This window comes from Macaca thibetana, chromosome 3 (assembly GCF_024542745.1).
Source record: "Macaca thibetana thibetana isolate TM-01 chromosome 3, ASM2454274v1, whole genome shotgun sequence".
In the NCBI taxonomy this organism is placed as follows: domain Eukaryota; kingdom Metazoa; phylum Chordata; class Mammalia; order Primates; family Cercopithecidae; genus Macaca; species Macaca thibetana.
In genome coordinates, this window is record NC_065580.1 from 23,570,498 (window position 1) to 23,589,447 (window position 18,950).

An 18,950-nucleotide genomic window follows, 5' to 3' on the forward strand; every position below is an offset into this window, starting at 1 on the left:
TGAATAAATAAAGTACTGAAGTTTCCATTTTACAGATGAGAAGACTGAGGTAGAAAGGTCATATGACTTTACCAAAGTCACTCAGATAGTAATGGCTGAGCTAGGATTCAGTGCCAGCATTCTGTCTCCAGAGCCCTCATTTAGTAGCCCTGGCGTTAATAGTAGGAATGAAAATGGTATCAAAATGCTAAGAAAGAAACGATCACACAACAGTGTGATTGCTAGTATTTACTGAGAGATTACTATGTTCCGGACACAGTAGTAATTGCTTTAAGAACAAATGTGTAACTTCATTAATCTCCTAGCACATAGTAGTAGCTTTTCATTAAATATTTGTTATTATAATATGTAAAATCCACATTTAGATGCAAGAACTTACACTCCTTGCCTCTTACGTAGCACCTTAGAAGCTTAATCTTCCCATAAACTCTGTTGGACACTACAGGGAATATCAAGATTGGTTTGTTGTTGTTTTGCCTTTAAACCGTAGATGTTTTAGCACTAAAAGTGGCCTGTGCTAAACTCCAAAAGTTTTTTTTATTAGAACTATTTTATTTAACATTTATCTTTTATTAAATAAAAAAAATTTAAGCAATTAAAACATTCTCATAAATGGAGAACGTAACAAATAACCCACATACCCACCACCGAGAATCAGATAATTACTTATGCAGTTTTTTTATTTTTTAATTTAATGCTAACTTCTGTGTTTGTTTCATGCTTAAAGCCATATCCAGAAGACCCAGCAGTTTATAAACCACTCTCCCAGGAAGAACTGCAAAGGATAAAGAATGAGAAAAAACAGAAACAAAATGAGAGAAAACAAAAAATATCAGAAAATCGCAAACATTTGGCTAGTGTACGTGTCGTACAAAAAAACCTCGTCTTTGTTGTAGGTTTATCTCAGCGCCTAGCAGACCCAGAGGTGAGTCCTCTTGTTTTCTTTGTCATCTTGATATTTTTTCTGTTTCCTTGTCTTACTTGGAAATAATAGTTGACCCTGCTCAATTGTGTGATTCCTCACATTATATCTTAAAGGAGAAAATAAGGAATTACTTTTGAATAGTTGCTAAGAAACCAATGACCAGTCGTGATCTTAGGCAAGTGTCTTAATCTGTCTTGGCTTCAGTTTCTTCAGTTGTAAAACTAAGGAGTTGAACTAGATTTCTAACGTGCTGACAGTCTGTTAAAACTGGATAATGATTCGATTTTGTTGTTAAGGCTAACATGTGACATGAATACTCTGTTTCTTTCCTCTTTTCTGTATATATATAAGGACCAGCAGTGGAGATGCAGTTACTTGAACCCACTAGAGATTTTAGTAACCTAGATTTTAAAAAGTCTGCCCAAGTAGTAATTGTTGGTTTTTCAGACCTGTTGCTATACTGTATCATCATTCTTTACTTACTCATTTTAAGCCAGTTTGGAGGAAGAGGGAGAATTTGGTAATGTGAAATAAAGGACCAATTTCTTTGTCATCCATTCAGGGGGAGGAGAGAGCTTAACCTTATTTCTTAGTACCTCTTTTTTCTCTTCTTCCGCCACAAGCCTTATTAGAGTAATGTCGAACTCATACTTTCCTTGAGGCCCTTAGATAAGCATCTGGTAATTTTTAGTTTCTGATATACCATGAGATACTGACTAGATTGTTGATAAGGCAAATATAAGCTGATCGACAGGCAGAGTGTTTACTTGGTAGGAGAGAGCTGGTTTTGAGGGATCTTCCAAAAGATCCTTGAGAAGAATTTAAAGTAATATTAGGCATGGTACCCATCAGAAGAAAGATTGTAGTGAACATGCTTAAGGAGGTAGGAACCTTTGGACTTGGCTGAGCGTGTTAAAGGTCCCAGAAGGAGGATCTTTAAGGAGTATAATGTCTGTTTTTGTAAAAATTAATTTACCTGTAATCCCAGCACTTTGGGAGGCCAAGACGGGCGGATCACGAGGTCAGGAGATCGAGACCATCCTGGCGAACATGGTGAAACCCCGTCTCTACTAAAAAATACAAAAAACTAGCCAGGTGAGGTGGTGGGTGCCTGTAGTCCCAGCTACTCGGGAGGCTGAGGCAGGAGAATGGCGTGACCCCGAGAGGATGAGCTTGCAGTGAGCTGAGATCCGGTCACTGCACTCCAGCCTGGGTGACAGAGCAAGACTCCGTCTCAAAAAAAAAAAAAATTATTTTAAAAAATAGTTTTTATTGATGATGTGTTTATATGTGTTGCAACTATACAGGTCTTCAAAATCAATACGAAATGATTTTGACCCTGTGAAAGTTGGGGACATTACTAAGAAGGATCTGTCATGGATGATAAACATGGAGGCAACTCAAGAATTACTAGGACCTAGGTCCAGGGATGCTGGCAGTCATGAGTTATGTGATACTCAGGAGACCAAGTTCTTTCCAAATCCAAAGGAGTGGTCTAGAGTTGATACAGAAAAAAACTTCTTCAGTAAGAAATGTTCAGCAAAGAGCTCATTTTAGGTGTATGACTCAACTTCTGTAGCCAGTTCTCCCTCTTTTTTTTTTTTTTTAAGCTAGTGATTATTCCCCAGGCAGACAGAATCCTACCTCAGCTTTGATCATTTCCTTGAAAAACACCTCAACTTTGCACTAATCCTTTTATCTCCGTCTTTTAACTCTAAAATAGAGTTAAAAAGGTGTGAGCCACTTTTTTTCTAACCACAGGGCACTTCTATATACTCCTCTAACCAGTGGGCACTTATGCCAGTATTTACTCATACTAATCTTACTGATTTAGAATCTACTTTTTTCTTTTTTTTTTTTTTTTGAGACACGGTCTCACTTTGTCACCCAGGCTGGAGTGTAGTGGTATGATCATGGCTCACTGCAGCCTCAACCTTCTGGGCTCAAATGATTCTTGTGCCTCAGCCCCCCGGGTAACTGGGTCTACAGGTGCATATCACCACACCTGGCTAATTTTTGTATTTTTTTGTAGAGATGGGGTTTTGCCATGTTGCCCAGGCTGGTCTTAAACTCCTGAGCTCAAGCAATCTGCCCGCCTTGGCCTTCCAAAGTGCTGGGATTACAGGTATGAGCCACTGCGCCCAACCTAGAATCTACTTTCGCCTTTCTGAAAGTGCAGTTCCAGTAAATGAATGGAACTTTTATCTTGATTTGAGAGCTCTTGGATATGGATGTTCCTGTTTTTATTAATACATCTTGGATCTGATCAACTGTAGTACTGGAGGCATATGAAATAGCATCCAAAATTTGGATGAAATTAAAGCATAGACTGAATATGATATTTGGATTATAAGTTTCCTACCTCTTCTTTTGGGCATGTGATTTATAAGAGGGTTGTTTGTTTGTTTGTTTTTTGCCCAGGCTGGAGTGCAGTGCATGATCTTGGCTCACTGCAGCCTCCACCCCCTGGGTTCAAGTGATTCTCCTGCCTCCACCACCTGAAGAGCTAGGATTACAGGCATGCGCCGCCATGCCCAGCTAATTTTTTTTTTTTTTTTTTTTTTTTTTTGTATTTTTAGAAGAGATGGGGTTTCACCATGTTGACCAGGCTGGTCTTAAACTCCTGACTTCAAGTGATCCACCTGCCTTGGCCTCCCAAAGTGCTAGGAGTACAGGTGTGAGCCACTGTGTTTTTTATTTACTTACAGAGATTTCTTATTTCCATTTCAAGTAACTCTAGTAAGATTAATCTGAACTATTATACTGAAGGAAATGAATCTAAGTGGTGACTACTGAAAGAGAGTACTTTATCATGAGTCTATGCTTAAAAATATACTCTACTAGTTTTATATGTTTGAAATAATTCTTTCTTGGTGGGAGGACATTGGATTTTCTTAAATGAAATAAATGGGCACTTTCCTTTATTTCTCTTGAAAGTCCAGAAAGATCAGAGACAAGTGTTTTGTTTTTTTAAAATAATACCACTTCTAAATAATATCTTTTACAATTCTCTTAATTTGTCTTTATAACCTTTTTAGTATTTGGAAATCTTCTAGTAAAGTTAACTTCACTAGAAAACTCAAAAGAAGGTTCAAATTGTTAGCGTCACTTTCAAGTCAAAGAAGGATCCTTGTAATTTATTTATCTTTGGATGGTGAACAGTTTGATATTTGACCTAATTCTGATTGACAGAATAGGAGAGTTTAGGAACAATTAAAGCTTATTTTGAAAATAATTTTTGCATACCAAAAATCTTCATACCAATATTGATTGTCAAATGTATTCATTTGTTGGTTGATAGACAGAAAAAAGATCTTAGAAGACAAGGTAATTAGAGCCAACGATTAGATCAGAGGTAATGATGATCACCTTCTAAGTCCTAAAATTTTAGGTTTGTGAGGACGTAATTGATTTATTCTGCAAATTAATTCTTGAATGCCTACCATTTGCTAGATATTTTGATGTCGGGGGTGGTGGGAAAAGTAGTTAGCAAGCCAGACACAAGCTTACAGACTGGTAGGGTAGACAGAATTTAAGTGCTTACATGTGTGCTGAGTGTTTATAAAAGGAAAGTACACAGCTTTTTGGGAACATATATTAGAACAGTTAGCTAGTGTGGAGATTGACAAAAAGCTTCTCTGAGGAAAGGACAATTAGGGTCAGCTTGAAGAATTAATGGGTGTTATCTAGGTAGCACATAAATAAGAGTGTCCTGGGTATATGTGATAACCCAGGAGAGCAGCTTGTTTGATGAACTGTACGGCTGTAAAGACACAACATTTCATTTTACAAATAAGAAACTCAGGCAAAAGGAAGTTGAGTGACTTTCCCATGGTCTTACAGTTCCTATTCCAGGGTATTCTGTGTTGATGATTACTGTGTTTTTCATCCATCCATTCATCTATTCACTCATTCATCCATCTGATTACCAAGTTTTTGTTTTTCTCTGTAGTGTCTGTGAATACTTGACTGTTTTCCCAAGGAATATATAACAAGACATTTTGGTTACTAGGCATGCCCTTGGACATTTATAATTCTGTCACATGGCCATTTATTTACTATATTAGTAGGAAAACTGGTCCACTGTGAAATACATCGTGACATTGAGTATATAGATAATGTGCCTGTGTACAGGGTGCTCTGTCTACTCTCCATACCCTTTATTTGTTCACTAGAATACTATTTTACTAGTTGTTTAGGCAGAATCTAGAGTGTTCAAGTTAATAGGGAAAGTTTAAATTCATTGTTTTTCCCTTGCCTGGGCAGCCTATTTCTAGTCAACCACTTGCCATTTGCTAATACTTTGAGGCCCACTATTGTTACAAATCCGTGTAATTCTTTTTGTTTAATGCTAAGACAGTTCACTTTTTCAGTAAGTATTTATTGAGTACCTGCAATATGCCAGGCACTATTTAAGACACTGAGCATTCACTGATAAACAAGTAGTAGTAGATAAATAAGAAGTACCTTCCTTTTTACAAAAGTAACAGGATGAGAAGTATTGTGTGCTGTGAAGGCACAAGGGATAGCATTCCACCTTGGGAGGGAGGTATGTACCCCTCTCCTGTCTTTGGGGTAAAGTGCTTCTGGCACAGCAACCATACAGATGCTTCTGGATGAGAAAGACCTCAATCTGCAAGTGATTTGTTTGGCTGGAAGATTAGATTGCAGTGGTCAGAGATAAGGTTGCCAAGGTAAGTGGTAATGGATCATGAAGGGCTTTCTAACCATGCTAAGGAGTTTGCATTTTATCCTCAAGGCAGGGGAAAGCTTTTGAATGTTCTTAAGAACAGAGTGATGTGATTAGATTTGTGCTTTGACAGTACCATTCTGGCTGCAGTGTGAACATGTCATCATAATTACATACCAATCTGATGTTGTTATAAAGGTGTTACACCCAAACGTTGGCCAGAAACCATTTCCATAAACCAGTGGCCTTCAACCTTATCAGACTCAGTGTCCACTTTTTAAAAACTAATGTAACACCCCTTGACTTTCATGAAATGACTTCTTGATAATATAATTTGTCTACACACATAATTTGAAAAAGTATATGTAAATGAGGAATAAAAAGAAAGTAGTTATAAAAAGACTATTTGTACATTTAAATGCTTGGACACTTCTTCTCTAGAACCTTGCTATTCAAGATGTGGCCTCTGGGCCAGTAACATTAATATCACTGCAGAGCTTATTAAGCAAACTCTTCAGCCTTGCTTCAGATCTACTGGATCTGAATCTGCATTTTAACTAGATCATCGGAGGATTTATTTACATATTAAGGCTCTAAACTACTATTTTATCCTGTGTAATAAAGAAGTAAGATACTTGCACCTATTTGTAAAATCATGGACTGTGACAGCTACAAATGCAGATTGTTACTGGTGTATGTATTGGGCAACTCAGGTGCCATGAAACATCAATAATGTGATTTTTCTCAGATAACTCTTAGTAAAATTTTAAACAAAATATGTGTAGTCATCCCCTAATTACATATTATTTGCTTTCCTGTAAACTCAGTGTATGACAAAACTGGGAAAATACTTTGTAATTATGTATAATGTGGAATTTGTTTCTGGCTCAATAAACAGCTTCAGGTATGTCTTGTAGTACATTCAGAAATTGTGCCAGATAATTCTTTGTTGTACGGGGCTAGCCTGAGCCTTGTAAGACATCTCTGGTCCCTGTCCACTGAACAGCAGCAGTCTCTCCCAGTCACTTTAACCGTCTCTCCCAATAAAAGCTTTCACAAATTTCCAGACTGCCCCTTGAGTGCTTCCCTCATTGAGAACTACTGCCATAAACCTATGATGCTGATGCAGTACAACCTGTGACCAGCCTCACTGAACCCTTTGGAGTAGCTGTCTTAGCTATGAGGCTGGTTGCTGAGTTGGTATTCATCCAGCTGGAAGATTGAATACAGTTCCAAACTCCACTAGCCGGAAAGCTTTTTCAAACTCTGCTCTTCTCTCTTTATCAACCCTGAGACTTTGCTACGAATAACCTAAGGGTCATTGTGTTAGCCACTATTACTATCATATCCCTCAGGGGTTTTGGGTGGAAAAAAGATTGAAACTTAGTGTAATTACCTCACCTTCTAATCTGTTAGAATTGGCTACAGGAAACGTAACAGTTACCTTATACTTCCAAGCACCTAAAATAAAATATGGTAAGATTAATTACTTTCTATTAATTAGGTAGAAGACTAAGAATTAATGATACACCAGCCATAGATTTATTCATGAAGCTTTGATTCTATCAAATGCAGAACAGAATAGCTAAATTATAAGTCTGTAAGAATATTATCAAATATGAATGGAAAGAAATACTTTACACACACTTGAATAGGTACATGCAGAAAGCTTTCATTTGGAGAGAGCTTGCTATTTGGAGAGATTGTAGGAACAGTAGGTTTAAAGGTACATTCTAGGAAAACAAAATTTTGAGGTAGTTGCAAATTATGGGAGATGTCTTTTTATCAAGTTACATACTGGTCAGATTAGCCAAGGTTAAGTTTGTAAGAGAAGCTGAAAGAATGCATGTAGTGTTCACAAAGTAAAGGAGATGAGGTACGTAGGGGAAATAACCACCAAGAAGTAACCAGGTAATAAAGAAACATATAAATCTGTTTCCCAAATGTTAAGTACCAGGAAAAGTAGGGAAAAAACCTCATGAGATGGATGAGATTGGTAAAATTGATTGACACAGGAAACTGTATGCACAATGATAAATCATAAAGCATAGAGGGTTGAGTGGGCACTCTTGTTATTTGAAATGTGTAATTTATAAACAATGTTATATACAATAGATTTATGAGTAAAGACTGTCTCTATGTCTGTTCTTTCAATTCTGTCTTTACCTTTAATACATAATTCTGGTCATTGTTTTTGAAGAATTGCTTTCGTATAAGATCATCTCTTAATGGCAGTGTACTTAAGATCTTTGATCTGTTTTGCGTTTAAGAATACTGTACAGGTAAGATCCCATAGATACTGGAGCTGTTAGTAGAACGTAGTAGATAATACCAATTAGTGAGTCTCAGTTTCTGTTCAGTGAGTCAAGAAAAGAATAGCTTTTAGACTCTTGATTTCCTGTAGGTTAGCTATACAAACTGCAATTAGGAGGTAGTGACATTTATTAGAAAACTTTAAAAATTATTATTTTCCTTTTGCTGAAGAGGGATGATGAATGTCTCCATTATAAGGATAAAATTGTTGAAAATGGGGACAGTTTATACCTTATTTCTTCTTCTTTTATAGGTTTTAAAACGACCAGAATATTTTGGGAAGTTTGGTAAAATACATAAAGTTGTCATCAATAATAGCACATCATATGCAGGCTCACAGGTAACTAATTTTAGGGATGTTTGCCTTTCCTCCCTAAGGTCTGTGCTTGACCTGGGCTGTTCCAAAGGAAATGAAACTTTGCTCTCTGATTAGAAAGCTTGAGGGACAAGGACTTAAGCAGTGTAGTGACCTCTGTTGGTGGGGTGGGGGATTTTTTGGTGCTTATTTGACCCTTCTAGGACTTAACAATTAAGAGGGAAATAATAAAACAAATATTTAGTGATGGAGTAAAGGGGAGGGGGAGGTGAGTCTGCTATCAGGCAATGTAATAATTAGATGAGGATTAGATAGTGATTTCTAATCTGTAATATTTTCAGATATTGAAAATAGTATCCTTGTTATGCTGGTGTTATCAGAATGGTTTTCTAGATTGCATTTATTTTTGAGAGAACATAATTTGACATAGTCTTTAAATCTTATTTTTTAATCTAAATTTTAATTTTTTAATAACCTTGACGAGCCTGTCAAATGACTTTTTAAAAAAATAAATGCCAAGCCAAAGTAATATTTTATTCACATATATTACAGTATTCTTAAAATCAGATAAAATTCATTGAGTATTATTACTTTCAAATGAGCTAGTTTAGTGTTTAATCAAAACTGCCACTACTACTACTAATTATTGTCATTAGTAATAGTAGCAGTCAAGGGCTTTAGAATTCCCTAGGTTGCAGTACAATTTTTTTAGTATCGTTTAATTTGAAACTAATAACAGTGGAATGTGATTTTTTCACTTTAGGGTCCAAGTGCCAGTGCTTATGTAACCTATATCCGGTCAGAAGATGCTCTCAGAGCCATACAGTGTGTCAACAATGTGGTAGTAGATGGCAGAACACTTAAGGTAATATAATCCTCTTGATCCTTTTTTTTTTTTTTTTTTAAGGGAGATGAGATAAAATATAGTAAGTAGAGGAGAACTGAGCATTTATATATTAAATTTGACTGTTAATTTGAAGAGTTTCTCTTAGGGTTCCATACCATCTATTATAGCTAATTTGTTTACTGCTGATTTCTGTAGGGTCCTCTTTTACCAGATAGGAATAAACACATTCATTATTAGGGGATAATCTTTTAAAATATTGCATTTTTACATATATTTTATTTTGTGATAATAGAACCATTATTTTCTTCAGAAATAGGTAGTCTTTAAATATATGGACATTGATTCAGGTTTGAGTGAGGAGTCCCACTAAGCAAAGCTTTATGGTTAATGGAAGAAGGATGGCATAATTAGAAAAAGGAATTTGCCTTCTTATGTGTCTAACCACTCATAATGTGGAACAGATTTTTTTGGTCTATCTCCTCTCTTGATATTTGGGGGAGATTTGGGTGTTCAAGTTTTGGAAACCATAGACAGATGTTTCCTTTAGTTCTTCCAAATGAGCCTCATCTATAATAAATCCTGCTAATAATAGTTTAGTTCTCTAGTATTTGCAGCCATATTTTTTGTTTTGTCATGTTTGTGCCTCATTTTAGGTGACCTGAAAACACTAAACATGGAGATTCTTATTGTGTTGTCAGTTCACATTGAGTCTTCTTTTCCTTTACCCCTCTTCCTCTTGCAGGCATCTCTAGGTACAACAAAATACTGCAGTTACTTCTTAAAGAATATGCAGTGTCCAAAACCTGACTGCATGTATCTTCATGAATTGGGGGATGAGGCGGCCAGCTTCACAAAAGAGGAAATGCAGGTAGTAAAGTCATGTGAATTATCGACTTTGCAGAAAAGGGAGTACTTTTTTTTTTATTAGTTAAAATTGCAAAAGCAAAAACTATGGATTTGATTTTGTAAAAACTGATATTACTTTAAAGTAGCATTTTCCAAACAAAGTGTTTAATGGAAGGTGAGTTCTGCAGGATATTGTTACAATAAAAATGTGTCTTTGGTCAACTAAGTTTGAAATGCTAGATTAATGAAGATGAACAGGTTGCTTTAAGACTGCTCAGAGTCCTTAATATGCTAATACATATCCACGAAGGGAATTTACAACCAGAACTTAGTTGACCAGGAAAACACTTTGGGAAATGCTATTTTAAGAGGAATGTCAACAAAATGAAAGCTAAGTGGGATATTGTAATTATTCGTTAAACCAATCTATACTCTTTACAGAGCTTGCTAGAAAATAATACTGTCAAACAGTGCTGATAAACTAATATTATTTTTACAAAATTATTCTCCCCATGGAAGTGTCCACTAAATCAGTATCCTGTAAAGGGTGAATTGAAGGCTTAATATCCTATGTTCTTTTTTACATTTCCTCTTCTCCTGTCTCCTTTCAATTTGTAGTATAAACATGCCTTAACAAGTAAAAATGTTGACCATACGACATATTAAATGAGGATTATACCAAAGCACAATGCTGCACTTCCCTATTGTAGATGAGGACTTCAGATTGTTGCTGTGGACTTTTCAGGAATACTTCTCATTTAGAAGGTGGGGGGCATTCATTGCTACCTTTCATTCTCCAGGTCAAACTAGAGAAAGTCTGGTAGGGGCTCCTTTAAGAAAAGATTGTTAAATGGAGTATTACCTTTTTTGACTTGGAGCTAGTACAGATTAAATCCCATTATAATAAATACATCAGAGTTTTCTTGACAGTATGGTCTTTATGATTCAAAAACAATGTTCAAATAAGATCTATCTGATATTTAATAAGGACAGATGGCTTAACTGATTTCTTAAAAAATGCTTTTTTTGTTTTTTGGATGAAACCTTCTTGAATGAAATCTAAGGTAGAACCATTTCAAACTAAATTTTAATTAGTAGAGGGTATACTTTATTCACATTTCCTGTCAATTTCTATCAGAATTTTCAAGTCCCAGCCAGTTGATCTCATTTAAAGTAATATTAAACAATAAAATAAAATGTATGGGCAGTCCTTTGGAACTTGTTTGTAATGGGATTTAACCTGTCTTTATGAACTGCCCCTGTAGAGTCATTTTAATATCAAGTTGAGCTCTTTATGGCTTTCCACAGATATTAGTGAAAGCCGTATCTCCTGAAGTATTGATTCCAGAAATAATTTTCAAGACTTTTCGTGTTTTAAAAATGTAAATTTCAAATCTAATGTATTTTTAAAAATAATTTAAAACTTATTTCATAATGTTGTCCTGAATTTATCTTGCTCTTCTGTAGCTGAGTTTAAAATTACTTTAAAAGGGGATTTTTTGTTGTTGTTGTTAAAACACTTTCTTGATGTAGGAAAGAAATTTGAATAAATTTTATGGCAAAAATCAAAAAATCTTTCCTTGTTACTGCATAACTCAAAATTTAGTGTCATAGGAAATATTTATAGGTCCAATTGAAACAAGCAAGTTGCCTCTCAGAACAGGGAACGATGCATTGTGCAGTATATATGACATAATTACGCCCAATTAAATGCAATTGCCCTCACTTGTTATTGTTTTGATTTGTTTCGTTTTGGTTTTGTTGTATAACATCTATTTAGACCATAATTTTTAAAAAGTTAACATCCCTGAAGGTAAGTAAAAATATTCTTCCAGTCTAGATATACATGCAAATAGTAAAACAATACTCAAAGTAATTTCATTATCATTTATTTTTGTGTCTAATTAGCTTCCACAGGCAATCTTTGCCTAATTTTTCCCATAATATTTGTGACATTGCCTTTTGATGTACACCTACCCAGCTAGAGTAAGCGTAGCATTCTCTTGTGTATAGAGCAGAGGTTGGCAAACTTTTTCTGTAAAGGCTAGTTAGTAAATATTTTAGGGTTTTTGAGCTGTGTATGTAGTCTCCTGTCACAACTACTTTACTCTGCCTCTGTTGCACTACTATACTCTGCCTCGGTAGCAGAACGACAGCCAAGTAAATGAATAGGCATGACTGTGTTCCAGTAAAACTTTATTTACAAAAACAGGCAACTGGCTGTGAATTGCTGACCCTTGGTCTAGAGTTTAAAATACATTAATTTTTATTTTACGTTTGATAACCGTAGAAGAAAAGAGAAAGTAAAAACTAATTCATGGAAGTTTTACTTAGTGTCAAGATAATGAAGAATATAGTAAAACTGTTCATCTATGTGTTACTTCAAGTGCTAATCTCCAAATTAAAAAGGAGATTCATGAATTTTGGCTGATTTTTCGGAAAACTCAGTAATGACCTGTTACAAGACTTAATTCTTACATTAAAGACTTGGAAGTAGGTTTAAAGTGGACCTTACACTTTTTGAGCTAGCAAAAATGTTCTCCCCTTAATATGCTTTTCTGTACAATAAATGGGTTGATGAAATGCCTTAATTTATCAGATATATATCATGTAATTTTGTTGGAATGACTTTCATTGATCTAGAAGTTTTGTGATATCCTCACAGGTTTCTCTTACTTGTTTTATTTAAAAATTTATTTAAATTTCATTTATTTAATGTTTTATTTTTAAAAAATCTTGTTTTATTTAGAATATATTTAATAATTCAGAAGATTATTCAGTATTTTATACCAGCCATTTTGTGAATCCCACTGCAGTTTTAATTTATTCTTTCATTAGGCGGGTAAACACCAAGAATATGAACAGAAGCTACTTCAAGAATTATATAAATTAAATCCCAATTTTCTTCAGCTATCTACGGGTTCAGTTGATAAAAATAAGAACAAAGTGACACCACTGCAGAGGTACGATACGTAAGTATTGATACTCATAGTCAGACATCTTACCTTCTTATCAGTTGATCTCTTTTCATTTTAGATCTTTTTCAGGCAAAAGCCTTGTTGACAAGGTCTATCGTTTATGCAGAACTGTTTAGCTGTATGGGAAATGTTGAGTCACAGTTTCTAGGTTTGAATGTTTGCTGCCTACTCTTCCCTGGTAACACTTCAGACTAGCTTTTTGATGGGTTCACCTTTTGCAGTGATTTGCAGACTACTCTGAGCCCAGGGAATACTTTCCTTGTTAAAGAGAAAATTAAGAGATTTTAGGTATTAAAAGGCTCTGATTACCTAATTGAGGTCTCTCTTGATATAATTAGGGGGAGAATACTATAAAAGGGAAAGTGGGTGTTACCTGAAGGAAGCCTTGTGTGTTGGGGACACAAATATTCAAGAATATCTAGTTCCAGGAATCACTAAAGTTATTTAAATCCCGTAAATGAAGGGAGTATCCCACATTAAGAATCTTACTCATCTTAGACCAGTCATATCCTATCTTCTACCTCATTGTGGTTTTGGGTAAACTAGATTGTGTCAATGCTTAAATAAATTTATAATCTTCAGTTAGAGAGTCTCATTCTGATATGGTGATCTTCATATCTTGGATTATATTTTGTTATGGCCTGTCAGAAAATCATATTAATAAGTATAATAATTTGGGGATTTTATTCTATTCTGAACTTTCGTTAAATTTGATGTGTTAGGATTTTTGTTATTTTTTATTTGATAAGTTTAACTTTTATCAAATGAATTTTAAAAGTAAATATTGTAATTAATTTATGTTGATGATCTTTTTTTTAAATTCCAAAGTTAAATTTGTTTGAATGTTGTTTTAATGTCTAGGTGTTAAATATTATAGCCCAGTGTCTATTGGGTGCTAAAATAATGTAAGAACTATTTTCAAATATAGCTAATAATAACTAAATGGATTATTGTCTGAGTCCATTTCTTCAAAAACACATTCTTGTCTTTAAATTTTGAAGTCTGTGTTTATTCATTTTGATAGTAAAGATTATTTAAATTATTAAAAACCAAATTATACACATAAACATATATGCACATGTGTATGTAAATATAAATAAATATAAAATAGACCACAAAGCAAAATATAAAGTTACTGTATAGCAAACTATGTAAAATTTGTTTATATCAAAGCTAAGAATAAAAGCTAAGTCAAAACAGATCTTTCTGGTTTGACAAGCTTTGATCTTTTCCTTTAATCTTTTGTACCCACCCTTTTCTAACCCTGTATGGTTATTTTATGACAAACCATATGCTATTATTTACCTTACTGGTTGCCATCTCTGTAGTGCTTAGTATAAGAATGAAGTTATTGTAGTAAACAGTGGTTTATTTCAGATACTTTTAACATTTATGCACATCATTGTTTGCATTGAAAATGTTGTCATTCTAATTTAACTCATATTCTGCGTTTTATAGCCCCTGGTGATTTCAGAGCAAAAATTTAAAATTTAGATGATCTCTTTGAAATAACATTTGTTGTCTTCTGAATATAAAACTAATATGTTTTTATTGAAGGAAATATGAAAAATTTATGAAAGCATACAGAATAAAATGAATATTACATATGATCTTAATACCCAGAACTTTTCACTGAAAGTGATTTGTGTATAGCATGCCCTCCAATAATGCCTTTTCATTCAGTGTTGTTTTGTTACAATGTTGATGAGAAAAAAATCGATTCCCAGCTGGGGCCACTGCCTCTGTGGACTTTGCCTGTTCTCCCCATGTCTGCGTGGATTTTCTCTAGGCACTCTGGTTTCCTCCCACATCCCAAAGCTGTGCACGTTAAGTGAATTGACATGTCCAAATTATCCCATTGTGAGTGAGTGTGAGTGTTTATGTGTGTGAGGGGACCCTGCCAAGGTTGGTTCCTGCTTTGCCCTCTGATTTGCTAGGATGGGCTCTGGCCACCTGCAATCCTGAACCCCAATAAGTAGGTTGAAAGATGAATGCATGAATAAATACAAATTATTGTAAAATATAAATTTGTAAAGTGTTAATGTATTTTCTTATACACTAATTCCTTGCATTGTGTATTTTCTTAGTCTTTTTTCTTCTTGTGAATGCATGTATACCATTATACACAGAGTACCTTGGTTTGTTACATTTGAAAACCTAATACATATTATTATGAATAATTTCCCCATGTCACTAAAACATAATTTTTTATGGCTACATAGTATTTTACTATATGTTCATATTTTAAATTTATTAAGCCAGTCTTCTGCTGTTGTATGTTATGTTGACTTTGTTATTATTTATAACACTGTCATGAACATCTTTACATATAAATGTTATATGGTTGTAACATATAAATGGTTATAGCTTTGATTGTTCCTGCAAATAGAACTGCTGAGTCAGAGTATGAGAGTACCTATTTCCTTGAATTGGGTATTTTTTTTTTCCTTCTGCATACTTGCCAATTTGATAAACAAAAAAAGCTGTCTCATTTTAACTTGTATTTGATTAACAGAGTGGACTTTTTATGCACAGTGAGTTTATATGTTTCCCATGTTTTATTTGTGTGTTTAAAAGTTTTATATGAGTTATAGAGATATGAACTTCCCCAATCAGTTGATCAATTATTTGTGTTTCAAAATACGTTGAATTTATAAATCAGTTTTGGAAGAATTTATATTCTGTGACACTGGGCTGGGCCTGGTGGCACATGCTTGTAATCCCAGAACTTTGTGAGGCTTTGACAGGAGGATCACTTCAGGCCAGGAGTTCGAGAGCAGCCTGGACAACAAAGCAAGACCCCTGTCTCTACAAAAAAACAAAAACAAAACATTGACTTCTCCCAACCATTAGCATAGCATATCTCTCTTGTGCCTTTCAGGAAAGATTTTCTTTTTCCTGTTTTACTGTATTGGATCTCCTACCACCTCTTTCTGTTTGAAAAATCCTTAGGCTAAACAATGCAAAAACCGTGTTAGACTGGTAGCACTAGCAGGTGTTCTTGCCTCATACTTTACTTTTATGGGGATGTCTCTAGTGTTTTATTTACTCTTTAAGGATGATTTTGATCATTTACTTGAGATGGGTATTTTTAATCACACTATGAAATACCTTGTTATTCCTAATTTATTGAGACTTTTTTCCTTTAGATTAGAAATGAATATTGCAATTTACCAAAAGTATCTTTGGCATTTATAACAAGTAGTTAGCTTTTACTGTGTTTAGTCTGTTCTTGCATTCCTATAAAGAAATACTTGAGACTGGATAATTTATAAAGAAGAGAGATTCAATTGGCTCACAGTTCTACAGGCTGTACAAGCATGGTGCTGACATCACTTGGCTTCTGGGCAAAGCAGGAGGCAGGCATATCATATACAGCAAAAGCAAGAGGGAGGGGGTTGTGGGGGAAGGTACCATACACTTTTAAATGACCAGATCTCCTGTGAACTCAGAGCAAGAGCTTACTCATCACCAAGGGGATGGCCCAAGCCATTCATGAGAGGTCCACCCCCACGATTGAAATGCCTCCCACCAGGCCCCACCTCCAACATTGGGGATTATAATTCAACACGAGATTTGGTGGGGACATACATTCAAACTATATTATTTACTTATTTTCGTGATCAGTTATTAATAGATCTGCTAATATTTTATTGGCTTTGCCTTTTATTATAGTCAGGTAGTCTGTAGAGCACATTCATAACTGTGTTGGTAGCAGGAGAATGTCTAGAAGCCACAAGTTGTAAAGGGGGAAACAGGAGGAAAAGAGGAAATATAAAACAAGTAAACTCATTTACTAATTTTGCCCAAAGCCAGTGCTGTAGAACCTCAGCTGGAATCAGAATAAAAAAAATTCTTTGAGAGTCTTGCTGTCACCTAGGCTGGAGCACAGTGATGCGATCATAGCTCACTGCAGCCTTGACCTCCCAGGCTCAAACTATTATCCCACCTCAGCCTTCTGAATAGCTGGGACTACAGGTACACACCACCACACTCAGTTAATTTTTCTCTTTTTTGTAGAGATGGCATTTCACCATGTTGCCCAGGCTGGTCTCAAACTCCTGGGCTCAAGCGATTCGCTTGCCTTGGCCTCCCAAAGTGCTGGGATTACAGGTATGAGCCACTGTGCCTGGCCAGAGCAAATTTTGACATAGATGTACATGCTTTGCATAAGTACATGATATAGAAACTTTTTTTTTTTTTTTTTTTTTTGCGGGGCGAGGTGGGGAGTGTTTTCTGTTTTAATGCAGTTACCCAAGTTTATTAAGTGACAATTAATGGCCCAAGTTACAGAGAGTAAGCCTTTGGCTGACTGTCAGTCATAGCAAAACGTGTGCTTTGGTCTCCACTTCCACACTGCCATTACCCAGGGTAGGCATACAGAAGCAGTAGGTAGTAGGGATGAATTTTTAGATAAGATTTCTTCTCACAGGAAAGACTTGCCAAATTAGAGTGATGAGCAGTGTAACTCTTTCCTTCCAAGGTCCTACCCAAGAGATAGGTTTCTTCTTCTTCAAGGTAAGTTAAAACTTAAACTTTCTAGGAAAAAAACTCAAAGAAGGGTTTCATTTACACATTTCTTGGCATTCCTAGATAGTGGGTAGCAGTTTTACAGAAAGAATTGCAAGAAAGCAAAGCCTGGAACCTTATAGATTGAGACACTAAGCTTAAAATGTGATTTTCTCTTATTTTCAATTAAGCCAGAGTACAAATCTTAAGAGTACCATAGCTATTAATCCTTAGTGAACCCTGACATGGTCCTGACATGGTCCCCGTATACACATATATGTTAGTAAGTGAATTTTTCTATAATATATTTTGCTCCTGTTTCACCTAGTGAGCAGAAAATTCTAAAAAAGGAATTTATCATCTGCTCCCCTTCATTATTGTGAATTCGAGAGTGTATCAGTCATAATGAGTTTTGAACTATGTATGTGCTATGAATAAGTTGCTTTGAAATGATGAATACAAGTAATGAGAGTGGGGAAGTGATGAAGCCTTGCAGTAATGATGCTTAAGGACTGGCTATTTTATTATTTTTAAGTTTGGTGCTTTGAAATATCTTCATTTAGATTGAGATGCTATTTAAGTACCAGCTGTGAAAGGAATAGTAACTAGGTAGGCTGCTGTGCCCAAGACAGTGAGCAGGCCTAGTTACAAGAATTGTGGGGTATGCAGATCAGTCAGTGTAAGTGGTTGTGACTTGCTATTGTGGCTGAAATAAGTCATCATTGAGGAAATGGAGATGTTCAGCTTTAGACTTAGGTGGAACGAGGGTGGAATAAAGGTTTTGAGTCTTCTGTGTTCATTTAATATCCTCAGTAGGCCTGTGTGGTATATATTGTTTTCTTACTACAGGTAAAAAAACCAAGTCTCAAAGAGTTTAAACAGTTTACCAGTATCCCACACAAATAAGCAGTAGACAAGATTCTGATCAAAGTCTCTGTGACTTTAAAGTCCAAGCTCATCCCTCATTCTCCCACTCTTCAGTCTAGAAGAGGTAAAATTCTTAAGAGCAACTCTTAGTAAAAAGTTTTTAAAACATAAATCAAATTCGCTTAAATGAAACTATGCCATAACTATGTAGTTTGATTTTGAAAATCTCTGGTGCTTGAGGCTTATTACCTGAAGACAGATGTAGTGGATGGATTGTAAATTCCAAGGAATTGATGTTATTTTTAGCAAAACTTTCTCTGAGCCACAGATTGGTGGCAGTAATGGATTAGCTAGAGAAATGGTGAAAGTGAAGCTTCTGTAGGAATTTATCAATTTTTATTACATTTGAGAAGGAGTACACATCTTTTAAAATAAAATTACAGCTATATCCTTACTGAAAATCAAGTATAATCTCTGATAGACTGAAGGTATAGTCAGAGTACCTTACTAATTCAGCAGAATGGGAGTGGTCACCGCATGAATTCTGTTCTCACCCTGACATTATTTGGTAAAACTCTTGAGATTTAGAAAAGGCATAGTTCATAGATTTGTAGAAAAAAGTCTCAAGCAGAGATTGTTAGATTATGAATAGGCCTCAG

The 18,950-nt window shown here is 35.2% G+C and overlaps 2 protein-coding genes across 7 annotated transcripts in view; one reads left to right on the forward strand and one right to left on the reverse strand.

Annotated features, from left to right (window-relative positions):
- The window catches only part of STMP1 (short transmembrane mitochondrial protein 1), a 360,766-nt gene that overhangs the window by 254,203 nt on the left and 87,613 nt on the right, over positions 1-18,950 (reverse strand). The window lies entirely within an intron of this gene.
- Positions 1-18,950, forward strand: part of CNOT4 (CCR4-NOT transcription complex subunit 4) — a 145,402-nt gene that overhangs the window by 83,451 nt on the left and 43,001 nt on the right. For 3 of the 6 annotated variants that reach the window (XM_050782404.1, XM_050782406.1, XM_050782408.1), the window contains exons 3-7: positions 728-925; positions 8,182-8,268; positions 9,008-9,109; positions 9,834-9,959; positions 12,776-12,909. In XM_050782404.1, coding sequence (XP_050638361.1) covers positions 728-925; positions 8,182-8,268; positions 9,008-9,109; positions 9,834-9,959; positions 12,776-12,909 — 647 coding nt within the window. The remainder of the gene's footprint in view (positions 1-727; positions 926-8,181; positions 8,269-9,007; positions 9,110-9,833; positions 9,960-12,775; positions 12,910-18,950) is intronic. The other 3 variants (XM_050782405.1, XM_050782407.1, XM_050782409.1) reach the window with 1 other exon arrangement.